At 40.0% G+C, this 15,680-nt stretch overlaps 1 protein-coding gene and 1 long non-coding RNA gene across 2 annotated transcripts; both read left to right on the forward strand.

Moving 5' to 3' along the window:
- Nucleotides 1–1,029: 1,029 nt before the first annotated feature.
- On the forward strand, nucleotides 1,030–2,171 carry LOC139024059 (uncharacterized). Its single transcript, XR_011475293.1, has 4 exons — nucleotides 1,030–1,145; nucleotides 1,244–1,333; nucleotides 1,909–2,040; nucleotides 2,146–2,171. It is a non-coding gene; the product is annotated as an uncharacterized lncRNA (long non-coding RNA).
- A 7,992-nt stretch (nucleotides 2,172–10,163) lies between these two features.
- LOC139024060 (uncharacterized) lies at nucleotides 10,164–11,303 on the forward strand. The gene has a single exon (XM_070438449.1). The coding sequence runs from the start codon at nucleotides 10,233–10,235 to the stop codon at nucleotides 10,923–10,925; it is 693 nt and encodes a 230-aa protein (XP_070294550.1). The 5' UTR covers nucleotides 10,164–10,232; the 3' UTR covers nucleotides 10,926–11,303.
- The last annotated feature ends 4,377 nt before the right edge of the window (nucleotides 11,304–15,680 follow it).

The raw sequence follows: 15,680 nt of genomic DNA on the forward strand, positions 1-15,680 counted from the left end.
TTATGGTGTTTCTATTAAAAGCAAAGCGAAAAACCGACTGGGTTTCCGTCAGGATGGAATGGAAAATATGGCGCTGTACAACATGACGGTCGGGAGTACAGTACTGGGCTATTTAGCTAAAGAATCCCTGTGTCGTGCTGGCACACGACATGGGGATCAGGTCAGGGTTCCATAGCTGCAGACAGAAACAGCAGAGACTGGATCAGCAGCACAACTAGGTGGGCTGGAAACAGGGATAGCCAGGAGTCGTCAGGCCAGGAAGTCCTGAGGCATGGTCCTAGAGCTCATGTACTGCATTCTTTATTTAACTTGAGTGTAGACTAAGCCCTAGAGGTTTGTAACTTCACATGATTTAGCCTACTTGTCAATCCAGATCTGAATAGTTGATATCCTTTTACTGTACACTGTTGATAGTCATTTTTTCCAAAGCTACTCACTGAATGGCCTACTACAAGGATGTGGTCAGGTTGACACTTCTAAGTCATAATAACACAGAACACACACACAGATCAGATTGCAAGGGCAAGTACAATGAGAAAGTTGGGAAAATGAAGTCTGCTGCATGGGTTGCCAGATACACACACACACAGAAACGTAATTAATTTGTTGTATTGTATTTATTATGGATCCCCATTAGCTGCTGCCAAGACAGCACTTACTCTTCTTCAGCTCCAAAAAATTAAGGCAGTTATACAATTTTAAAAACATTACAACACATTAAGTGTGTGCCCTCAGGCCACTGCTCTACTACCACATATCTACAACACAAAATCCTTGTGTGTGCAGTGCATATGTTATTGTGTGTATACATGTGTCTCTTCACAGTCCCCGCTGTTCCATAAGGTGTATTTTTATCTGTTTTTTAAATCTAATTTTACTGCTTGCGTGGGATCCTTGATGTGGAATAGAGTTCCATGTAGTCATGGCTCTATGTACTACTGTGCGCCTCCCATAGTCTGTTTGGCTTAGGTTAGCGTGTAGTCAAGGCTTTGTCATTAAAATTATATTGTGCCCATTTTTTCAGATCTGCCAACCTGCTCTGTGGGTGACAGATAACCGTCTTTCCACCAAGCTGTTCCAGGCCTGGAATGGCACGCTGGAACTTCCAGAGGCTTGTAGACCTGAAGCAGTGTGATGTGGTCCAGGTAATTATCAAACATATGTTTACACACTCACTCAATCACTCACTCTGTTTTGTTGTATAATTATTTTAACTTAAGAAAATTGTTCCTCTCTCTTTTAGATCTGACACCCCTATCAGCTCAACCACAGTCTTCACAGCTGCAGTCGTCTGCCCCTGCATCTGCTACACCGGCCATGACAGGTGATACAGGTAATTATTATATGCATGTATACACAGATGCACACTCTCCCTCACTTGGGGCTCTATTCAATCACGTTCGCTTTAGCTGACATCCACATAGCGGTTGTTTGGCGGTGTCTGAGGTAGAACTGTGTTAGAGTTGTGAAATTCACAAGCAGCTCCTGGCATTATACCTAAAGCATCGCATTAACAGAAATCTCATGTAGCCCTGTTTACAAGTTAGTTTACAACGCTGGAATTTGAGACATAATCTACACCTCGATTAGGCTGATAGAAATCCTCATTATTTAGTTTAATGATTTTGAATTAGAGCGTCATTATTTCTATATAACTTACACTTTCTCATTCTGAACTTGTAACGTGAGTAGGACGGTGTAGTTTTGTGAAAATGATCAAGAGCTGCTGCTTACCGATTTGACAGATCCAACGCAGTTACACCTAAGACACCGCCAAAACATCAGCTATGTGGGTGTCGGATATCCCCAGATAACGCTTGATCTGATTGAATCTAGGCCTTACACTCATTCAGTCTATTTAGTTGTATGATTATTGTCAATTAAGAAAAGTGTGCCTCTCTCTTTAAGATCTGCCACCCCCAGCAGCTAAGCTGTAGTCACAGCAGTCCTCTGCTGTGGTATTTAATTTACCGGCTGCACCAGTTCCTACTACACTGGCCATGAAGGGAGAAACTTTTGAGGATTCCCAGATGGATACAGGTAATTCAGAATTATATTGCATATGCTCACCCACACCAACAGATGTACACACAGACATGTTGTTGACCTGTATACTTACTGTCACTTTGTGTATCTCTCTTTCAGATCTGCCATGCACTGCCTGACAGCCTCACCCAGAAGTGCATACACAGGGCCTATCAAGACTGACAAAGCAGCGATGGGTGGATGACAAGGAAAGATAAAACAACATGCACTCACACACATTATCCCCAATGTAAATAAGTTGTAATTACTTGTTTATTTAATGTTTGCTACATTTTATTTTAGGATTGGCGATATCTTCTCCTTCATATCCATTCTCAATATCTACCAAATCAAAGTGTGATTAATAATATTATAAAAGACTATGACTTAACCCATGTGCTGTCCAGTAGCCTTCACAAGATCAGATATGGCCCAGACCAGACACATCTTGATAGTCTACCTTGCCTCATCTACACAGATTCTGCTTACGTTCTGTTTTTTACATGTCCAATGGTCAATTCGATGTTGATCTAGCTTTGTACACTCACATGGGCTTCAGCCTTCACTCTGTTTACACATGTCTAATTGTCACGATCGTCGTTAGGTGAAAGAGAGGACCAAGGCGCAGCGTGATATAAATACATATTCTTTTTATTTGAAGATGAAAACGAACACTAATACAAACTAGACCAAAAAACAACAAACGACCGTGAAGCTACAAAACGAAAGTGCAGACACACGCAACTAACGTCGAGACATAGACAATTACCCACAACCTACCTAATGCCTATGGCTGCCTAAATATGGCTCTCAATCAGAGACAACGATAGACAGCTGTCTCTAATTGAGAACCAATCCAGGCAACCATAGACTTACATAAACACCTACACTGAACACAACCCCACTAACTCTACCAAAACCCCTAGACAATACAAACACCCTAGACTAGACAAAAACACACAAACATCCCCCATGTCACACCCTGACCTAACTAAAATAATAAAGAAAACAAAGATAACTAAGGCCAGGGCGTGACACTAATATTTAAACTTATATCGATTCTTCTTTCTACTTCAAAGAGAACAGTATAGGTACTGAGAATCATCAGATGACTGGAAAATCTCCAACACTTCGCCCCCACCTACATGTACAGATTAACTCAACTAGCCTGTCCCCTGCACACTGACTCGGTACCGGTTCCCACTGTATATAACCTTGTTATTGTTATTCTTATTGTGTTACTTTTATTATTACTTTTAACTTTAGCTTACTTGGTAAATATTTTCTTCTTCTTGAACTTCACTGTTGGTTAAGGGCTTGTAAGTAAGCATTTCACGGTAAAGTCTACACTTGCTGTATTCGGGAAACTTGTGACAAATAAAATTCGATTTGATTTGATATATGTGGCCTCTGTTCCCTCTGTCTTTGTCGGTTATTGTTCTCATGTCCGTTGGTGGTGTGAGTACCTATGCGTTGGTGCAGCTGTTATGCTGCGTGCTTTATATATTGTGTATTACGGGTATCGTCCCGTGTGGTTCAACAAGGTTTACACTCGCACTTTTGTTTCAGCCCAGCCTCACATTCAATTCGCGCATATATGTACAAAATGTATTTCAGCAGATTTCGTGCGTTTTTGTGCATTTTTGGGGTGTTTTGGGGTGGTTCAATTCGTTTGAAAATACACGAATTTCTGTGCTACTTAATTTGTGCGAAAATACACGAATTTCTGTGCTACTTAATTCGTGCGAAAAGACACGAATTTAACCAGTAGGCGACACAAGCCGTTGCAACAACCATAGACGCGATCGCCTGTATTTATTTATTTTACGTTATGAATATATTTTACCCATATAACCATACGAGGTTATATATATATTGGGTCTTTATTTAATCCTATTTAAAAACATTGTGGTTTTATGGCGCCGCTAATAATAAATAGTATAGCTAACTTGGGTGTTTATCTGATTTGATTACTCGAACAGATTGCTGTTCTGAGATATAAAGTCGCGACGTGACTGATATCGTACGAGCACTAATGCTACTGCTACTAGAGATTATATAGATGGTTGTTTTAGGGATGGTCATAGTCGGGTGTAAAAGTTCCACGCATCGTGATTGGATGTATTAGGTCACTTGTAATACATAAAGAGTAGATACACGTCATTACCGTATAAGCTACTTTCATGTATTGTGTCGAATAGATGTATACTTGTAAGTCGGGAGTAGCTCCTTATAGCCCATTGTCCATCAATAACAAAAAAATTTTTTCGTATAACATTTGGGGAACGTATGGCAGGTCATTGTAGTCTTACACATTTTGTTGGCCAACACAAATTACCAAAACGTTAATACCCGTAAATAAGGCTGGTGGGCTGAGTGGTAAATACATGGCTTGAGGTGTACACACTTTTCACTAGAAACGTTCTTGTGTTCAAATTACCGGTCAAGTGGCGAAATAGCTAGAGAGAAGTTATCGGATATCCACTTTAGCACTTCGGTACACTACGGTTAGTATGACGATCATAGATATCAAGGTGCAATACCTGTGCGACCTGTGTCGAGCCAGCAAACACCGGAAAGCTTCTAGCCTACCGGAAGTACAAGAAGAACAAGAAAGTTACCTCCGGTCATGTAACACTCTGATGCCCCCTAAAAGCAATTTCAACCGTTTTGAAAAATGACGCTGCGGTAACCCCAAAAAAAACCAGGTGCACGAAAAGTTTTGGAACTTAAATATTTTTGAAAACCTACATAAATACTCAGGCACATTGACTCGAGAAGAAAAAGCATAAAATATTTTCCAAAGAAAAAACAGAATTTTTTTTGAAAACTCCATCAAATCACTCAGGATCCAGGCACCATATTATTTTGGGGACGGGTAGTATAGCGCTCCCAGAGCGGGTATGGAAGTCTGGATCCTAAAAGCATTTAACTCTGTGTGTCTTTAAGCACCATACTTTTTCACTCCGTCTTGCTTTGTGTGTTGTGTGTGTGTGTGTGTGTGTGTGTGTGTGTGTGTGTTGTGTGTGTGTGTGTGTGTGTGTGTGTGTGTGTGGTGTGTGTGTGTGTGTGTGTGTGTGTGTGTGTGTGTGTGTGTGTGTGTGTTGTGAGAGAGAGAGCTTTTCTTTTACATCTGTTAAGCGAAATTACTGATTTACAGTCATGAGGGTTGACCGATTCACACATTTAAAGTTTTGGAAAGATCTGACCTTTTTAAACCTTCGAAACAGCACCTATGACCCCATTTTAAGGCACTTCCGGTTGGCACAGGAACTATAAGTAAATACTATACCTGATCGGGGTATGCTTTTACAGAATCCTGAGTTTTAAGTCTATACGTTAAGAACTGACTGATTTACCAGGGTTGAATGCACTTATATCAACCTGCTGGTTGGGTATGGCAAAACACTTTTAGGGTGATTTTATCACTTCCGGTTGCTCAGGAGCTTAGAATCAACACAGGTAGACCTCATAGTGGCTTGATGGATTGTAATTGAAGACAGGGTTCATAGACATTCATAACCCCCATAGGCTTCAGGTTGAATTTAGGGGTGCAGGCAATGTGTTCCTATGGGGTGAGATGTCATTGTAAACTGTTTGATGTAAACACCTTCTTTTAACTGTTAAGGGTTAATGCCACACGGTCAGTTAGGCTTGCACAGAGACCTTAGGAACGTCTCTGAGGTCAAATTGTGCTTCTAAACCTTAACAGTTCTCTCTCTGTCTCCCAAAAGCAAAAGACTTGAAATGTAGGTCAAGGGTCATCTTCTTGTCATTGTCGCTGCTGCGTCAGACCGAGCAAGCTACGGTCAAGCGGGGCATCTCGTTGAACTCGGCACGGCTATGGTGATGTCATTTTTAGTGGTGATTTCAGAATGCTATTTTGGTGGTTTTTCACTGTTGAAACATATTGCAAATGCACAAAAGTCAACTAGCAAGTCAGTGTCCATCAGCCAATTAGATATTTTCGACACCAAACTGATACCATCTGACTCCAAACTCACTTTTCCAACTCGTTTAGAAGCCAACTATCACATATTTCAGAGCAGGCCCAAAATTCACAGCGCCTTCCATTTAAACCATAATAAAACAAATAATAGGTAGTTATGTTCTAGCTGCGGGTCACAGTTTTCACATTATTTTTGCCTATGTGAGGCGACCTCGAATCCAAGTTTCGGCTCGATAGGTCATTCGGTGCCCGAGCAAAACCTTAATTGGTGCTGAAATTCCATTTTTTTTCCATGCCTTGCTACGGGGTCCTTGAATGAGCTATCGGACAGAAATGTCGGGGTCCGTCTCTATGGGCCGAGCCGGTTTCAATGCACCTAGTCGTGCAACTCTGGGACTTTTCTAAATGTCACCATTTTGTAATGCTCAAAATGAATTGAAGTCAATGCAAATGCACCGAGGCTTTTTATCGTCGCGAGAACCTTCTAGAGCCACATAACTCACCGTGCTTAATCGACCTGAGCTCTAGAACAGGTTTGTAAAGTTTCAGAACTCTAGGTCTGACGGTTTTTTAAAAGTTCAAACAAAAGTAACTATTGCCGGCACTGTCTGCCTTAAGCCCCTCAGTGTGTCACTCCATCCTTTCTGTGTGGGTGTGTAAATTTTTCCTTGAAATCTGATGGGATGAATGACTGATTTACAGTTCATGAGGGTTCCTATTCACATATATTAAGTTTTGGAAAGATTTGACTTTTTTAACCCTTCGAAACAGCCCTTTTGACACCAATTATGGCACTTCGGTTGGCACAGGAAGCTGAAAGTAAACACATATCCTCATTGGAGTGGGCTTTACAGAATCCTGAGTTTTAAGTCTATACGTTAAGAACTACTGATTTACATAGGGTTGAATGCACTATTTCTCTCAAACTGCAGGTTGGGTATGGCAAACACTTTTAGGGTGATTTTAACCACTTCGGTTGCTCCAGGAAGCTTAGAATCGACACAGGTAGACCTCATAGTGGCCTGATGGATTGTCATCGAAGACAGGTTCATAAGGCATTATTAACACAATAGGCTTCAGGTTGAATTTAGGGGAGCAGGCATGTCTCCTATGGGGAGACATGTCATTGTAAACTGTTTGATGTAAACACCTTCTTTTAACTATTAGGGTTAATGCCACACGGTCAATGTTAGGCTTGCACAAGATCGGGAGGACCTTAGGAACGTTCCTGAGGTCAAATTGTGCTTCTACCCTTAACGGTTCTCTCTCTGTCTCCCAAGCAAAAGAATATGAAATTGAGGTCAAAGGGTCATTTGGGTCTTCTTCTTGTCCCTGTCGCTGCACTCACGACTAGCTAGCGGTCAAGCGGGGCATCTCGTTGAACCTTGGCACGGCTGGAGATAATGGCATGCCATTGCAGGCTTTGTGTGTTTTAAGCACCATACTTTTTCACTCCATCCCTTTTATCCCTTTTCTTCGTGGTATCCATCGCTAGTAATAACTATCTTGTCTCATCGCTACAACTCCCGTATGGCTAGGAGAGAAGAAGGTCGAAAGCCACGTCGCTCCTCGAAGCACAACCCAACCAAGCCGCACTGCTTCTTAACACAGCGGCGCCTCCAACCCGGAAGCCAGCCGCACAATGTGTCGGAGGAAACACCGGTGCACATGGCCCCCTTGGCTAGCGCGCACTGCCCCGGGCCCGCCACAAAGTCGCTGGAGCGCGATGAGAAGGATATCCTACCGGCCAAACCCTCCTAACCGGACGACGCTAGGCCAACGGACCTCCCGGTGCGGCCGGGGCGGCAGAGCCTGGGCGCAAACCCAGAGACTCTGGTGGCGCAGCTAGCACTGCATGCAGTGCCTAAGACATGCGCACCGGGAGGCAGATCTGACATTTTTAACCTTCGAAACTGACCCTAGGCACCATTTGAAGGTCTTCCGGTTGACATAGGAGCAAAGTGAAACACATATCCTCTTGGGGTAGGCTCTTATATAATGTTGAGGTTTAAAGTCTTTATGTTAAGAACTGATTTTTACAGAGGGTTAAATGAGTGTGTGTTATTTCATAAAATCACATAAAATCACAGAATTCTGGAGAGCTTGAGACCCACTTAAAAATGTTCGTCTGAAACACACTGCAACTGGATCTGTAACTTTTTTTTTTTTTAACTCTTTTTTGTGACATGACAATTTGTCAATGTACGATTTCTCTTAAATTACGATAGATAAAATGGCTGGTTCTTTTTTTCCTGACACCGTATGCTTATGTACTTTGACGTGAAGCTGACCGCTTCACGTCAAAGTAATAAGCATTAGCACCCTACTTAATTAGCACCCTACTTTGCGTTTTTGACTTTAATCCCAGAAAAATGGCATAACTCAAAAAGCGTTGTGCGTCTTTTCTCAAAAATTCTGTTCAGCAAGTCTAAAACAGTACATATAGGCATACAAGACACATTTTAAAAACATGGTTAACAAAGACAACATTTCTGTATATTCATGACGTTGAATTAGCCATTAAGAAGAACAAAAATGAAAGACAAATTATCGCGTCTACATGTTGTTGCAACGGCTTGTGTCGCCTACTGGTTAAATTCGTGTCTTTTCGCACGAATTAAGTAGCACAGAAATTCGTGTATTTTCCAACGAATTAAGTAGCATAGAAATTCGTGTATTTTCAAACGAATTGAACCACCCAAAACACCCCAAAAATGCACAAAAACGCACGAAATCTGCTGAAATACATTTTGTACATATATGCGCGAATTGAATGTGAGACTGTGTTGTTTGTTTGGGTACACACCAGTGTTTTTGTATACGTGTTTGTTTTGGGTGTGTTAAAAACCACTATTGTGTATTCCTGCGCTGCTCTCAAATCCTTTATACCAGCGTGACAGAATGGTCATTTACAACATTAACAATGTCTACACTGTATTTCTGATCAATTTGATGTTATTTTAAATGGACAAAAAAAAGGTATTTCTTTCAAAAACAAGGAATTTCTAAGTGTTTACTCAAATCATGATTTTTAAATGTTTATTTTCAGTACTATGAATAGACTTAAAACACTGTGAAATAAAGTTTCACCAAATTCTCAATTTGTGCCACACCTTAAATGTGCTATGTTCGCTCCATTCTCCCCTACGGCTATTCTGCTTCAAGACGGCTTTCTGATTCAAGAGGGGAAATAGAATTCTGAGGAAGATTAATGATTAATCTGATTAAGATGATTAAGATTAATCTGTTATGACGATAAATGTCTATAAATGACGATAAATGTCTCAGCCCCAAAAAAATGTGTTTAACCTTTATTTAAATAGGCAAGTCAGTTAAGAACAAATTGTTATTTACAACGACGGCCTAGGAACAGTGTTCAGGGGCAGAACGACAGATTTTTACCTTTTTAGCTAGGGGATACCTGCCGCCCACTGATAATCCTGATTTTATTTTAAGTAATACGATTTGAATAATCTAATGTTTACTCAAATCATGATTTTTAAATGTTTATTTTCAGTACCTATGAATAGACTTAAAACATTTACATTTACATTTAAGTCATTTAGCAGACGCTCTTATCCAGAGCGACTTAAAACACTGTGAAATAAAGTTTCTAAGTGACCCCAAACTTTTGAACAGTAGTGTATATTCACAAATTGAATGTGAGGTTGGGGTGAATAATAAATGATTTAAGTGATTGATAGTTTGTATTCAGCAGTCATAAAATAATTCCTTGTTTACGTTGATGAACTACTAAAATAATGATTTTGTCAGACAGCATAGGCAGCATCTCTATAGATGACTTGGAATTAAATAAAGTCACAGAAAACTTAAACAAGGGATATTTTTTAAACAGTCTTCCTCCATACATTTGAAATGATAAACACAGCAAGTGAATATTAATACTGTATTTAATCACATCGTGTACAGTACAGTTGAAGGGTGTTCTAAAACCTCATATAGAAACAGAAAGTATTTCCCCTTAACCTCGTAGAGAAACAAACAGTGTTTACCCAATTCCTGGAAAAATGATGCTCCAATTTCCCAAAACACTCATATAGAAACCGAAAGTCTATGGGTAGTACACTCAGAGAAAAATGTGGTTTAGAGATCAATGCCCTGTGGGCGGGGTTTCAGATGTCATTGGGCTATACATTATAGCTAGACCTAGCAACACTGCTCATTTTAAAGCAAGAGACTGATCAAATTTCTCTAAGCTCCTACTCACTTCTTTGCTACGGACACCTGCTCTGCAATTATGCAGGACAAGGAGTTAGTTTGTGAAGCGCTATCTGCACTCTTAGGGAAGTGTATAAAGCATGGAAACAATCCAAATATGTCTCTTCTCGACTTTCACCACAGATTCTTCTTAGCACATCATTATTCTGACGTCGAAGAAGAGTTCTTCATAGATGTAGCAGAGTTCATTGACCATCGGTTTGACTACGACTTCACCAATATGACTACATCGCCTGGGTGCATGAGGGGAGATGAGCCATACCAACGTCCATTGGGGTGGTATCGAATGGCTTTGACGGTTCTGGATAAATACCCGGATAGGAATTGGCTGGGCCCAAATGGATGGAGAAGTGAGTCTGCACCGGGTGAGTGGCCTGTCTCCTTCCATGGAACCAGTAAAGATGGAGCCAAAGGCATCATCAGCTTTCACTACGAAGCGGGAAAAGGGGAGCTGTTCGGGAGAGGAATCTACTCAACCCCAGTTTTAAGTATTGCCACGGATGACTATTCCACTACTTTTACATCAAAGAAGAATGGGAAAAGCTACAAAGTGGTAATGCAGAACAGGGTCAATCCAAAGGAGAGAGAGAAATGTAACATGGATAAATACTGGCTAGTTCGTGTTCCAAAAAATACATCGAAGGAGGAAGAGAAGAGGATAGTGGAGCGCTCCATTCGCCCATACGGCCTCCTGATTAAAGAGATGAAATAGGATTCTGAGGAAGACAAACGCTCCCTCTTGAGTTAAATGTCTCAGCATAATCCAGATTATTTTAAAATACGATTTCAATAATCGAATATTTACTCAAATCATAATGTGTTCATTTGTTGTATTATTTACTTTACATATGAAGAGATTTATAACAGTATGAAATAAAGTTTCACCAAATTCTCAACTTGTGCCACACCTTAAATGTGCTATGTTCGCTCCATTCTCCCCTGCGGCTTTCTGATTCAAGAGGGGAAATAGAATTCTGAGGAAGATTAATGGTGCAATATCTGTTATGACGAACATTACAAGGCAACCCCTGCGCTCACTTTGAGTTAAATGTCTCAGCATAATAATTTTATTTTTTTAACCTTTATTTAACTAGGAAAGTCAGTTAAGAACAAATTATTATATTCAATGACGGCCTAGGAACAGTGGGTTAACTGCCTTGTTCACGGGCAGAACGACAGATTTTTACCTTGTCAGCCAGGGGATACCTGCCACCCACTGATAATCCTGATTTTATTTTAACTAATACGATTTGAATAATCTAATGTTTACTCAAATCATTATTTTTGTATTAATATTTTCAGTACCTATGAATAGACTTACAACACTATGAAATAAAGTTTCACCAAATTCTTAACTTGTGACACGCCTTAAATTCCATCCCAACCTCATATTAAATTCGTCCACATATGTACATAATGTATTTCAGCAGATTTCGTGCGTTTTGTGCATTTTTGTGTGGTTTAATTCGTGAGATATTTCATTTAAAGACCCTTGCTCCCTTCTGTCTCAACGTAAACTTTGATCTGATTCTTGTGATTTTTGTGATTTTGCTATTGTAAAAGTTTGTAGGCCGATGTAGCCAAATTGTATCTATGATTGTATGCTATCCATTTATGTTTTTTGTATGCTATTTTAATTAACTAATGATATCAGGCCACATCCGGCCATGATTACAGACACCTGTGTGTGTCCTTTGACACTATATAAACTAGTCACCTCGCAGTGTTTGTCATTATATCCTTATGAAGACAGCTTGTCTGTCGAAACGTTGGATATTAGGTTATTAAATTATTACATCTGAGCTCCTAGAGTGTGCGGCTCTCCTTTAATTTTTCAAAGGCAGCTCTAACCAACATCTCCAATCTCGTCTCATTGATTGAACTCCAGGTTAGCTGACTCCTGACTCCAATTAGCTTTTGGTTGGAGAAGTCCTTAGCCTAGAGGTTCACATACTTTTCCAACCTACACTGAATGTTTAAATGATGTATTCAATATAGTCAAGAAAAATAAAATATTTTGTGTGCTATTAGTTTAAGCACACTGTGTTTGTCTATTATTGTGATTTAGAGGAAGATCAGATCACATGTTTTGACCAATTTATACAGAATTCCAGGTAATTCCAAAGGGTTCACATACGTTTTATTGCAACTGTACAATATACAGCCTAACTGGAAGCATTAGGCAGCATGATTTGTGTCAGTGTGCGTGAGTGTCTTTCTCTGTTTTCTTGCTACCTTGACCGAGACGCGCGCAGACAGAAACACTCATCAATCTCAGTTAAAAGCATCAGAGCGAACAAAACAGCGCCCCTCATTACGTATAGACCATGTATCTGTTATGTCTGGACCAAAAGTGTATGGCATGTCATACAATTTGTGATCAGACAGCATCAGAGACGTGGGCTACATATAACAAAAGAGAGGGACGCTGTTTTGCTTGCTATTTTTAGCATAGAGGAAGAGGCAAAGGGAGAGGGCTCAATTTCGACAAAATCTGTTCTGAATAAACCCAATGCGTTTCTATGGGCATAATATGCAGACCTGAGCTTGTCACCTGCATTTCCGCCTTTGGGACGACTCGCATTGTTAGGGCGGAGACATGACCATCACATTATTATATACATAATTCTTGTTTCAGCCATTTGCGAATTAGAAGTGACAGTTGGCACGTGGAAGAGTGCACTGTTCGAATGCTGGCTTCCCCTAAAGTAAATTGTTGTTTAGCCAAAATAAGAATTTGATGGAGCGTGTGCACCTGATCACGCCAACCTCCTATATTGGTACAATGTTGCACTTCACCAGACATAGCTAGTTCAAGTCAAGACAGATAGAAAGGGAGGCAGACCAGCTGAATAGAGATTAATGCGATTGAATTAACCTGAATTTTCATTAGGATATATTCTACAGTTTTTATTTGTTGGCCTTAGGCCTTTGTATTTTACATAGTTGACGATGTAAGTTATAGGCCTATTGCTGCATTGACCTATAGGTTATCTCTGAGTTCCATGCACTAATTCCTTTAGCCGCCAATGGATCACAGTGTCCACTGTGTCCACATTGCAAAGGCTGGTACTCTTGCATTAGCTGAATTTTAATGAAGATTTTTATGATTAAACACGGGACAATCATTTTGAGAAACAAAAACGTTATTGTTGAAATTTAACTGTTCCAAGAAAATGGGCATTTAAAAATAATCTTAAATGGCACGCAGAGCGATAGAAATTGTAAGATAAATTGTAAGCTTCTCCAAACTTGAAACTCAACAGCTGCCTATGGTCTTTATTATAACACGCATTAACAACATTTGCAAGATCGTGCACACAGGTGGTTCCGTGAAAAAAACGGGCCACCTATAGAAATCAAATGCCCGAAATCCAGCCCAGCCTCACATTCAATTCGCGTGATTCATTACATGATGATGATGATTGACAGTTTTAGATGTACGAAGTTAAGGAATAACAGTATTTCAAAAGTTGATTTGTTTTTGGGAACAAATCATAATAAAATGCCTCAATAACAACATGTTAGGCCTAAATGTAGCCTAAATGTAAAACAAATAAGGACAGCCTGAACTCGAAAGCTTTAACATTCATTTAACGCTTATTGTTAAAAAACAACAACATTACAAGCCTATATTTTTTGTTACCTAGCCTTAATTTTTTTTACATCAATAAATAAGATGTGATGAGCTCAGGGCATCCTGTTTCTATTGATCATCCTTGAGATGTTTCTACAACTTGATTGAAGGTAAAATTGAATGATTGACATGATCGTGGAAAGGCACACAAACCAGTTGAACAGTGCATGTCAGAGCAAAAACCATTCCACAGGTCGAAGGAATTGTCAGTAAGAGCTCAGACAGGATTGGTGTTAGGCACAGATCTGAGAGAGGTACCAAAACATGTCTGCAGCATTGAATGACCCCAAGAACAAAGTGCCTCCATCATTCTAAATGGAAGAGGTATGGAACCACCAAGACTACTACACAAATTGTGCAATGACATATGAAAAATTACAGTATTCTCAATCAGGGTAGAAGGGAGAAGAGCTGCCGTTCTTTTTTAAAGGTCAGGAAGGTCTGACAGCAAGAACCCCAAAAAAAACAATCCAGCTGTGTTTTCTTCCTTTAATTAGATGTATTGAAATGATATTCCCCCACCAATGTCACAACCAGCGTTCAGTCAGCTAACTATTGCTCTTGCCACTGCTGGCAGGACACAACCATCTTGCTATTAATATCTTCCCACTGTAGCATCTGACAGGCCAAAGCACAGTCCAAGTAGAAAAAAACTAGTATTAGCTCTCTCCCCGTACATGACAGGCCACCGTCAAAACTACTTTATAATAATCCGTTATAACTATGATTACACCTTCTGTGTAACACTGGTTGAGAAGGTCGAGAGCGCCAACGTCTTCTGTATAGTAACGTCTTCCTAGAATAGCCTATAGATTCAACCCAATAGTGCCTACCAAACCCAACCGCAGGAAACGATGGACTTTCCCTGTCATCAGCCTCGCACCACATTCATTACATGATGAGATGCTGATTGGACAGTTTTAGTGTACAAAAGTTAAGGAAAGTATTTCAAAGGTTATTTTTTGTTTTGGGACAACTCATAATAAAATGCCTCGATAACCACATGTTAGGCTAAATGTAAGCCTAAATGTAACAACAAATAAATAAGGACAGCCTGAACTCAATAGCTTACACAATTCATATAAAGCCTCTTGATACAAAACAGACGCACCATTACAGGCCATATATTTTTGTTAGCATAGCTTAAAAAAATTATTACAGAGAGAGGTTTTTCAGATGCCTTTGGGGAGCTGGGCAGGCGTCTCTTTAAAGCTGTAGTTTTTAAAAAAGAGAAAAGAACACAGCACGTTGTTTACTTTCAAATCGAAGAGCAGCAGGTCTTCATCACTAAAGAACGTTCCATTCCTCTTCAACGTTGCTCCAGCGGTTTTATTTGTTTATAAAACAATATATTTCAACATTTATTTTAACCACAGGTAGGCTAGTTGAAAACAAGTTCTCATTTACAACTGCGCCTGACCAACGAATAAAGACAACAGTAGACACAACAACAACAGAGTTACACATGGAAATAACAACATACAGTCAATAATACAGTAGGAAAAAAGTCTATATACAGTGTGTGCAAATGAGGTAAGATAATGGAGGTAAGGCAATAAATAGCCAATAGTGGCGCAGAATACAATTATAGCATTACACTGGAAAATGTGTAGATGTGCCCAGAAGATGAGATGTGCAAAGTAGAGATACTGGGGATGCAAAGGATGAAAACAATAAATAAAACGTACAGTATGGGCGATGCAGGTAGTGTGGATGGGCTATTTACAGATGGGCTATGTACAGCTGTAATGATCTGTGACTGCTCTGACACGCCTGGTGCTTGAAAGTTAGTACAGGGAGATACAGAGTCTCCAGCTTCAGCGATTTTAT

The sequence above is a fragment of the Salvelinus sp. IW2-2015 genome, unplaced genomic scaffold, assembly GCF_002910315.2.
Source record: "Salvelinus sp. IW2-2015 unplaced genomic scaffold, ASM291031v2 Un_scaffold930, whole genome shotgun sequence".
Classification (NCBI taxonomy): domain Eukaryota; kingdom Metazoa; phylum Chordata; class Actinopteri; order Salmoniformes; family Salmonidae; genus Salvelinus; species Salvelinus sp. IW2-2015.

Coding starts and splice junctions, on each gene's coding strand:
- LOC139024060 (XM_070438449.1), top strand. CDS start 10,233: ATGCAGGACAAGGAGTTAGTTTGTGAAGCGCTATCTGCACTCTTAGGG.